Below are 11,147 nucleotides of genomic sequence, written 5' to 3' on the forward strand. Positions count from 1 at the left end.
GTTTCAAGTTGTGTTGCATTGTCCCTTCAAGTCTGATTTTCAGTACCTCAATCAGAGTATTAGCCAAATGTAATGGAAAAATAATTTGCTAAGCAGTGGCCATTATGGAGATATGAGAGTTGTGCCACACAGAATTGAGCAACAATAAATGTTACACCGGTGTTCATTTTAAAAATTCCGATATGAAAACAATAAAAAATGTATTTGCGAATTCTTTTTGGTTTTGTTATAGATGAGTTTCTAGAATATGTAGAAAAGAATTAAATTAGTGAATGCTTGAAAAGTCATGACATAATCAAAGATATTCATTTATGAAAGGCATGTTACATTGATTAACTTGAGACATCAAGTAATTTAGAAAAATGTAACAATGTGAATATTTCATTAGAATTTTCAAAAGACACAGTAAGGTATTATCTCAGAGACTTGCTATAAATTAATTGTATACTAAAGACAACATAATTGAAATGACAATTATTGGGGAACAGAAAGCAGAGAGTATGGATAAACTAATGTTTCTCAGATTGATAAGACATGGGTAATGAAATATCACAGTTCTACCTGGAGCCTTTCCATATATAAAAGTTGTTTGATATTGGATGCCTGAATGATGATGCTGAAGTATTAAATATTAAATTTAATGGGGAATATGGCAAAATGAATAATGTATGCTACTGCAGTGGTTAGCACTACTGCCTCAAAGTACCAGGGACCTGGGCTCAATTCCAGCCTTGTGTGGAGTTTGCGCATTCTCCCCAAGTCTGCGTGGGTTTCCTCCAGATGCTCCAGTTTCCTGTCATCTAAAGGTGTGCAGGTTAGGTGGATTAGCCGTGGGGAAAATGCCTCATCATTTCCAGAGATGTGCATGTCAGGTGGATGAGCCATGGGAGATGCAAAGTTACAGGGATAAGATAGAATCTGGTATTCAGAAGTTTGTTGCAGATTCGATGGGCTGAAAGACCTCTATTTGAACTGAAGGGATTCTATAGTTCTATTCGTGGAGTAGCAGAAGTATTTAATATTGGGAAGAAGCATAGTAACAGGAAATATACTGTCAATATGCATGAGTGGAACAAAAAACAGTGGGTACACGTTCAATAAATCTTTTAAAGAAAGAAGTCAGGTGCAAATGATCAAAAAAGGGACAAGTGAAATTCTTGATTCCAGGGAGATCTTGGAAATAAACCAAGTAGTAATGAATTTATGCAAGGCTTATACCATGGGTATTGACTTACTGCAAAATTGACTACAGTGGTGAGCAGAAGTATGAAATTATGTTTGTGAAGGTTGGTGACAATTGAAAGCCATGGTTATGGGACATCTGCTATACACGTTAAAAACTAAAAGATATTTATGAGGTTAAATAACAAAATTTTGTTCTGCAAGCAAAATGGGCAAAGACTTGAGCTTATTAGTAGATGGAAAGTAACATAATCAATACACAATACTTTCCTGGTGTTCAAGAATTAGAACTGGAGATGATCCTGTAATGTTGGATTATTTAGCACTATCTGGAAGTTGATTTGTAGATTTCAATGAACTTGCAAGTAGAAACATTGAATGCTGTTCTATTCAGGACGTACAACTCAAAAATCAACTTGAGCAAATTTCCTATGTTCCTCTGCTCTTTTTTTGATGATGGAACAGAACACTAGTTTGGATTTGCTTACAGCTTTGTACTTTTTATGATGTTGAGGAGTTGCGAAGAGTAGGAGAAGGGAAACTTGAGTTGTTAAGTTTAGACATCAACTAGCAGAGGCAAGTTTTTTTTTCTGAAATGGTATTTAGGGGAATTAGACCATTTGCAAATATAGTCAGACTGGGCTTTTGTTTTCTTTAAAAAAAGCTAAAGCCACTCAATTAACATTTTCGTTTTGTCAGAAATAGTTTTCGGAGGCTTCCCTTAAAAAAAGCCTAGTTTACATTACTCGTTTTAAAAATATAAGTTTACAGCACCAGGTTAATCATCTCTGGGTCAGCGAAAAAATCCTGCAGCAAAAACTGCAGAAAGTGTCTGGAAAGCTAAACAATAAATAACAGACAGACAAGTCTTTTGTTCAAGATGCTTACTTAGAGGTCTGTGGATTTAATTTGTGTTAATTTTTGTTTGATTCTTGCTGTAAAACGCAACAGAATTCAATCCTGTTGTGTTTTGCACAGTCTTTGAACTAAACATATTATAGCTACAAAATATTTTCATGGAGGGAATTGTCTTTGTCTTTTTCATTGGTATGTCTTGTAGTCGCACAAGATTTTTTCCTCATGTACCTGTTGTCTTTTGAATTTTTATTTCACTGTGAAATTCTGCCTTACAATGAAGTCGTCTGACTATTTGAAGTCAATTCTCTTTCATCAACTTCAAAACTGGTTCAATTTAATAAAGTTCCATCAAAAATTGAACAGTGCCAAAATACTGTCTACATTGAAAAATCTTAATGGTTTTTATTTCGGTTCCTTTTCACCTCCTTATCTGTTTTCTACAAAATTAAGCATCTGTTTTCATTTAATGTTTAATTTTATATTGAATTGTTTTGGGTTGTGTGTGTTTTGTAACCTGGTCAAAATATCTAAAAACAGTTTTCTTTTGAAAATCATATCCAGTTGTGTAAGTTAGGAAATTCTAAAGGATTATTTGAGCACTTGGAAGTGTACAGGCACCACGTCTGTATTTATTGACCTGATCTTTGCACATTTTTGCTGGTCAAATTCAAGTCTGGTTTCTCACTATGGAAGGAAGTTATTGCAATAAAATGATTTGGTATCTGGTTTATCCTACTTCTGTTTCAAACGCAAATAATTTCAAGGAATGCAGTGTTGTAGTGGTAATAAACCAGAAGCCCAGCTAATACTCTATGGAGATGGGAACAAATCCAATTTGTCAGGAATTTAAATTCAACTCCTAAAAATCTGGAGTTAAAAGCGAGTCTCAAAAATGCTGACTGTGAAACTTATCTTTGCCATTAAAAACCTATCTGAGTCGCTAAGGTCCGTCAGGGGAAGAAAACAGCCATCCTTACCCAGTCTGGTCCTATACATGATTTCGGACTCAATAATGCGGTTGACTCCTTGCTGTCCTCTGAACTAGCTTACCAAACTACTTAGTTCAAGAGCAATTAGGGGTGGGGAGCAAGTATTGGCATTGCCAGAAATACCTGTAAACCATGAAAGAATAAATCAGGATAAGCTAATGTCACTTGTTGAAATAGAGCTTTATGTTGTTTTCTTTCCAAACAATACACCATTTATTCCGGCATCTCTCATTCTTGAATGTGTGTAATATCAGAGTAGCTTTAATGTGCTGAAAATTCAGAAGCGAACATGGTATGTGTCCATTTTTGAAATTGGCATGATGAGTGCTACTGGAGAATACATTTTTCTTAAGTTAATTAGACCAGTTCACGAGCCATTCACTTTTCTGATAAGATATATCCGATCTGTATGATAAAATGGGAATCTAGTTAATTTATGATACCAAGGTTTTGCAAGACTGTAGTCCTTAGTTGCATTGCATGTCCTGTAAATAATGTCAAAAATGCCAAGGAGCATGCTATCTTTGCATTTGATTTTTTTTTGTGACAGCATCATACAACTAATTTTAGAAGTCTTATAAAAAGACAGGGAAAGATTCAATGGCTACATATTGAAGTACTGATTCAAGTTCTGCTGTTTATTAGAATTGTTTGTTTTCTTCCTGTCCCCTCCAAAAAGTATTTTTTTGTTGACTATAGAAGTGTACCTTGACCATGAATAGCTTCTCATTTTGATGCTGGTTGTGATTTTTCTTTAAGTATTGGCTGCAGGTGATGTTTCCTCAATACCTCAGCTCTCTCCGTAGCTTTATACTTGGGTTCTCTTGTTTTAATAAATTAATAGACTCCCATTAATTAAAATTATGAAGGTGTTTTTTTTCCCCCACAGTTGAAGAACAGACCCTTTTAGTTTGCACAATGAAATGCTCCAACAATAGCAAAATGACATCAATACTATCAGACATCATGATGAATTTTGCAAGATGAATCACTAGTTAGGGTTTATGTATGTTATTATTTAGATTAGACTTACAGTGTGGAAACAGGCCCTTCGGCCCAACAAGTCCACACCGACCCGCCGAAGCGCAACCTACCCATACCCCTACATTTATCCCTTACCTAACACTACGGGCAATTTAGCTTGGCCAATTCACCTGACCCGCACATCTTTGGACTGTGGGAGGAAACCGGAGCACCCGGAGGAAACCCACGCAGACACGGGGAGAACGTGCAAACTCCACACAGTCAGTCGCCTGAGTCGGGAATTGAACCCGGGTCTACAGGCGCTGTGAGGCAGCAGTGCTAACCACTGTGCCACCGTGCCGCCCACCTGTGCCACCGTGCCGCCCACCTGTGCCACCGTGCCGCCCACGGGTTCAATTTAGGTTCAGTTGCAAAGAAATGCTTGCTATGGTGATACTGAATGGCCAGGTTCATAAAGTTCCCAATAGGTTCTAATTCTCTATTTTTGAAAAAATACAGTAACCATCATATAACACTGCATTGCAGAATCTATAAAATATCTTTATCTTTTTCTGGAAGCTTTATGGATAGACATATGGTATAGTGATAGGAGCAATTCCATATGCAGGATTTCCCTTTGACCGATTTTTGGAACATTTAAAAAAATCAAAGAAAATGGTACCTACTTCTGGAAATAGACAGTAGGCTCTATTAAGCAGAAATAACATTAGCTTTTCAGTTTCGATCCGTTATTTGACTGTAAAGACTGGAATTGATTCCCACCTGTGAATATATGACAAATAAAACCTACGTTTATGGATGCCTGAAGGACCCCATGCACAAAGGTCATTAAAAGATCTCAAATCCTTTACTTTGGCTTGGAAATAATTTTAGCAATGTTATTACGGTGTCCCAGTCTTCTCTCTCTAGTACATTAGGATCTGAAGAACAGTCACCAATAGAACTTGCTTTTAATTGTCTTGCATGTTAAGATGGCTTCTTCTAACTTCTTGGTTGAGTATTGCTACCAGCAACATGAGAAATCGTTGAACTTAATTGTAAAAGTAATTTGTGGAATAATGGATAGATGACAATATAATATTGTTGAGGGTGCAACAACAAAACTATTAAAGCTTCACAATTATTATTTGAATTTTGTTAAATAACCAGCTATGTTTGCTTTTTAATTTCAGTTTTAGAATTTATCAACAAATATTTTTGCTTCTATCTTATTATTGACTGATATCTGCGGCCAATCTTTCCATTATTAAATAGCTCTGAATCTTGATTCAAATATTATAATTTAACTTACTGAACTTAGTTGAATATAAACAGAAGTGTGATGCAAAAAACAAAATCCACTTTGGGTCACAGTCACTATAATTGCCAAAATGCTAAAATATCTGTGGAGAAGACAGATGAGTTAATATATCAGCTATGATATGTTTGCTCATCTCTCCATTGACACTGCCTACTGAGAGTGTTTCTGCTTCATTCTGTGAGCATTTCTTTGGGCCTATAATTGGTGAGTTTATAGATGTGTACTGATAATTGCCATACTTGATTCCTCAAACTTCAGTCATGAACTTCACATGTACACTGTGGGATTCTGGCCAAGCAACACTAACATTCCGTCTCTTGTAAAGGCCAGTCCTTTTATCTTCTGGCAGAGCTGGTGAACTAACATTATAATAAACACATAGCAGGTTATGCAATACCCTGTCTAGTTGTTACTAATGCTAAGCAGTAGCTGGTGCAAATTAGTGACAATACAAGGATTGTACCTTGGTGAGAAAATTTTATGTCAATAGAGATAGCTTTGGAACCTTGCGGAACAAGTCCCACAGATGATCACATGGAAGGTTTAGATAATGGGACTTTGTTCCTTGTAAGCGTCAATGGTGTAAAAGCAATAAGAAAGCTGCAAGAATTTCTAGTGAGGAAAGTTTTATTGCAAAGTCTTTTGCTAGGTATAATTGATCTCATAATACGGATTTATGGTAAATCTATATTGTCAATTTATTTTATTTAAAGATTGACTTGATATCTGTCTTATTAAATGGTGTAGCAGGAAATTTGGGGATCTGGTTAGTGCTTCTTAGAAGCCCTACAGTGTGGAAACAGGCCATTGGGCCCAACAAGTCCACACTGACCCTCCGAAGAGTAACCCACCCAAACCCATTCCCCTACTACTCTACATTTACCTTAATCTATACATCCCTGAACACTATAGGCAACTTAGCATGGCCAGTTCACCTAATCTGCACATCTTTGGACTGTGGGAGGAAATTGGAGCACCCAGAGGAAACCCAGGCAGACGCGGGAAGAAATTGCAAATTCCATACAGACTTGGGACCCTGGTGCTGTGAGGCAGCAGTGCTAGCCACTGAGCCGCCCCATTCATTCTGCCAACAATGTTTTTATGCTCATTATTTATCAGATAATGGGAACCCAATTTCGACTATATTTTTGAAAACGCCAGCATGGCATACCGATTGTTCCTTACAAATGCTTCACCTATTGAACCAAAGTGACACTGAAAAGCATGCAGCTTACCTCTGTTGAATCTGCAGGATTTTAAATGAAGTGGCTTGGTCCTTGGTTTTTATGCTCATCACCCAAGAGCTGTAGCCCAAACTCAGCACTCCGAGGGAGAATAACACCTAGGGTTCCCATTTAGAGTCATAGAGTCATCTCAGTGCCCAATCCTTCCTGTCGAAAATACATGATTGTCTGCTGGGGAAGAGAAAATCAAGCTTTGCTGTGACATCAAATGATTTGCCAGTGCTTCTTTTTCAGGCACTCCCATTAACATTTCAACCCCAGGGCATCAATGTGGACTTCACCAGTTTCCTCATTTCCCCTTCCCCCACCTCACCCCAGTTCCAAACTTCCAGCTCAGCACTGTCCCCATGACTTGTCCTACCTGCCTATCTTCTTTTCACCTATCCACTCCACCCTTCTCTCTTACCTATCACCTTCATCCCACCTCCATCCACCTATTGTACTCTTTGCTACCTTCCCCCACCCTCCTCCCTGATCTATCACCTTCATCGCCACCCCCACTCAACTATTGTACTCTATGCTACTTTCTCCCCACCCCCACCCTCCTCTCATTTATCTCTCCACTGCCTGTATTCCTGATGAAGGGCTTTTGCCCGAAACATCGATTTTCCTACTCCTCGGATGCTGCCTGAACTGCTGTGCTTTTCCAGCACCACTCTAATCCAGAATCTGGTTTCCAGCATCTGCAGCCATTGTTTTTACCTGTTGACAATACATGCTTGCTGTGCCAGAGGGTAGCTACATTGTTTGAAAGTGTAATCCGAAAGTTTTCAAATGCAAATGTTGACACGTAGTCAAAAAGCATTTGGAAGGCTTCTAGCTGTTTAAAGGAAATACAACTATATGGCAACATAATGTCACTTCAGTAAATGGCAGCAAAAGTGGATTTCAGTAGGTCAGCAAATATAGCAGCCTGATGACTGACAGACTGAAAACTCATCTTGGAATCTCCTGGGGTCTGGGCACCCGGATTGGAAACATTTTCAAGGCTGCAGGAAAGGTGTGGAGTAGTTTGGATGCAGAAAAGAATTGTTTAAAAGTAGGGTAATGTTTGCGTGTATTGGATAACCTTTAGAAAAAGCACTAGCGTAAGCATTTTGCAAGTTCTTAATATTTTTTGTTTCCTCAATTTTCTTCAGTGCTTCCTATGCAACGTCCCTGGAAGGCAATCTGTGTGGACCACCCTGAACTTAAATTTTAGAACTGAAAGCACTTTTTCCTTGTCCTTGCTGGTTGATCTGATCTTTACAAGCTGCTGGTATATGAACAGGTGGTGCACATCAGTTTGCAGTGTGCATTTTCGTTGCATGATCACTACAGGGTCCGATTCTGATGGCCCATAAAGCAACTCAGTTCACTGATGCTTGGCATCTGAGCCTGTGCACTTCTATGAGAAAATAGCCCAACAGCAATGAAAGCTGAAAACGTGTTGCTGGAAAAGCACAGCAGGTCAGGCAGCATCCAAGGAGCAGAGTTCATGCCCGAAACGTCGATTCCCCTGCTCCTTGGATGCTGCCTGACCTGCTGCGCTTTTCCAGCAACACATTTTCAGCTCTGATCTCCAGCATCTGCAGACCTCACTTTCTCCCAACAGCAATGAAACTCTGATTTTATTATTTGCAAGAGGTGGGGAGGAGGAAAGTATAAGAATATTAAAAATAGTATTTTGTAATTGTTTCAAGGAATACATTTTTGAATTTTATCAAATCAGTACTTTATTGATCTTTTTTATTATTTACAGGCGACGTTGATGTTAGTGACAGGTGGCACTTTGACTTGCCCTCTGTATCTCTGATATCAAAGGTATCTGAGTCCTCCCATCGAGAGCAGTGGACACACCTCACCATGGCTGTCTAGAGATCAACACGTGCCTGGTATGTGCCAGGCCTTGGGCAGACATTGCAGCCTCCGACAATAGCGTAAAGTGGCTGGCAGGCTAAACAAAACGAGAATTGATAATGCATCTACAAGAACACTGCCAAGTGTTAATTCTTATACATCATTTGGCACCTTTTAGAATGAGAGTGAAATTGTGAGGTGGCCTATGTGTCAGTAAGTAGTAAAACAAAAGAAAAATCCATTTAATTAAGGATGGGGATTACTTCTCAAGTCGAAGACATTTTGGCTTCATTCATCAGTATCTTCTGGTTTCAGAATTTTTAACTTTGTGCGAATGTAAACATATAAAAATATTGAAATTTGATATGAAATGGCAGAAGTGAAGGAAGACAGTTTTGTTTTTGTTGAATGGAAAGTGAATCATAAAAAGGCAGTAATCCTTCCATGAGGGTCATATGGGTGGCGCTGAAGGGAGGGAGGGTGAGAGATGAGGGAAATGTTTTTCCCATAAACAATTTGGTTGGCACTTTCAGTGAAAACTTGGCTGTACTCCTGGATAATGGGGCAACGATATTGAGCTGAACATCCCAGATCCTATGTGGTTTCTACTTATGGGTGCTACTTAAAAGTCAGTCATTGTTTTTTTGCTGTCACTGGTTAGAAGAGGTTTCAGTTTTATTCATTAAAAAAAAGTTAGTCCCAGAATTGCAGATATAAAGCCGACCTTACAATTGCCATCCAATAGAACATGTTGGCCGTGGAAACCAATATTAGGGCAAAGGAGCATCTAATTCAGTTTTGTTTTTACATTCAGTTTTTGGAATTCTTTCAAAAATTTGTAAACTTATAAAACCTTTGTTTTATTTTCCACTCTTTTGGCGACACAGATGAACACACGAACGTAGACTCGGGTGGGTTTGAATTTTTTTGCACAAAAATTGTCATCTGGTTGTCAGTTCAACTGCAGTTGTGAGCAAACCCATTTGTTTAAATGTGTTTATGAAGGTACAGCTATATGCATCAAACAGATGTCACTTTAGCAAATTTATTTGTAATAGCACTGTAATTTCAGTTTAATGCTTGCCATTGTTTGTTTCTTCTGTTTGTAGTATCTGCTTGTATAATACTTAGTGGAAGCTAAGTGTAGAAGTATATGTTTGGCTTTAAGACACTGCATGGTCTAATTCATGAGTTGCTAAACTTTTGGCTGTTGCCAGTCTTGCAGTAAAAAAGAAAGTTGTTGACCTAATTAAGTTTCTGCTCAGAGTTTTTGTGCACACAGGCACGCGTGTATTTTAAATGCCGCAGAATGAGGAGGACTAAAAGTAATGGTGATGCTGTGTATAAGGCATTAAAGTTCATTTCATCAATGTTTTCCAAAATCATCCTAGCTTTTGGCTCTTGGAGGCCTCTCTGGTTGCTATCTGACTTTGATGGATTTCTGAAACTATATGTGTAACATTATCACATCCAGAAAAGGCAAATTTGTTAATATATAGAATGCAGATTCAAGCTCTTCGCTGCACGAACTGCTTAAGTTCCAATTTACTGCTTAAGAGCAGATAATGTTGGGGGGGGGGGGGGGGGGGAGGGGAAGGAATGAAGATATTAAATTATTGTTTATCCCTGTACACCCACATGACTATAACTTCACCACGGTTGATTCATTAATAACCATGAATTTCAAAAGATTTTGGGAACTTCAAGTACTACATGTCCCAAATCCATTGGGTTAGAAGCAAAATTACCTAACAAGTTATTGAGAGATTGCACACTAGTATTTCAAATTTGGAACCAAAACCAGCCCATCCTGTTGGAATTAAAGTCTCCTTTGTCAGTCCTTGGCCAGCTTCATGTCTGCTTCAGATGGAAACCCTTCAAAATACTGAAGATTTTCCAAAACAAACGATTGAGAAATCCAGACAGGTAAAGCTTTTCTGATAGCTATGCATCCTGCTGCGTGGATACCATCTCTCACTTAGATCAACTGAGCTTGAAGAGTCTAGGTCTAGAGTTCTTTACATGTCCATGGGTATTGCTGGAATTTATTGTTATAGATCCACTGTTTGCAGACTGTAGAAACAAGCTTCTTGCTCCGCCACCTGGGACCAACTAATCTGATGTAGCAGGATTGCTTGAAGCTGAGAAAAAAGATTCCGAGATTCCCAGGTAGGTCCATTCCTTCAAGGCTTCAATAATAAACCAGGATGATCAGTCTGTCATTAATAAATCCTGGGATACAGCTAAACTTCTCAACTTTGGTGTCTGACTGCCCGATCTACTTTACAAAATTGTAGTATTCTGTCACTTGGCACGATTAACTTTCATACCCTCTGCCCAGAGAATGGAAATTAGACAGCTGATGGCATGGGTTTCAGCACCTTGTTATGTGAATGGAAAATGTCAGTAACACAACAAGTGCATGATGAATAGCCCAGCATATAATGGTTGCTTGGGTTTCAGGATTATTTGTGAAATGGATTTCAACTTTGTTCCTGGTGAGGATAGAAGAATTGCAGAAAATGGCTCCTAATTTGGCCTAAACTTGGCAATCAAGGGGGAGGCTGACATGGCAACTGTGAGAGGGATACAAGAGTGAATATTCCTTTTTAAACTGAGGATCAGAATATGTCATGAGACAGAGTAGAAGAACGTTTCAGTCTATACCTGACCCTAAAACAATATGGTGCTGATCCTGGGTGATTGAAATTGGAAAATTATTCAGAAATTACATTTCCCAAAGGCTACACC

At 38.5% G+C, this 11,147-nt stretch overlaps 1 protein-coding gene across 3 annotated transcripts in view; it reads left to right on the forward strand.

Annotated features, from left to right (window-relative positions):
* Window positions 1-9,988, forward strand: part of upf2 (UPF2 regulator of nonsense mediated mRNA decay) — a 100,669-nt gene extending 90,681 nt beyond the window's left edge. For all 3 annotated transcript variants that reach the window (XM_060842627.1, XM_060842626.1, XM_060842628.1), the window contains one exon: window positions 8,299-9,988. In XM_060842627.1, coding sequence (XP_060698610.1) covers window positions 8,299-8,308 — 10 coding nt within the window. In that variant the 3' untranslated portion in view covers window positions 8,309-9,988. The remainder of the gene's footprint in view (window positions 1-8,298) is intronic.
* The last annotated feature ends 1,159 nt before the right edge of the window (window positions 9,989-11,147 follow it).

This window comes from Hemiscyllium ocellatum, chromosome 23, assembly GCF_020745735.1.
Source record: "Hemiscyllium ocellatum isolate sHemOce1 chromosome 23, sHemOce1.pat.X.cur, whole genome shotgun sequence".
NCBI lineage: Eukaryota > Metazoa > Chordata > Chondrichthyes > Orectolobiformes > Hemiscylliidae > Hemiscyllium > Hemiscyllium ocellatum.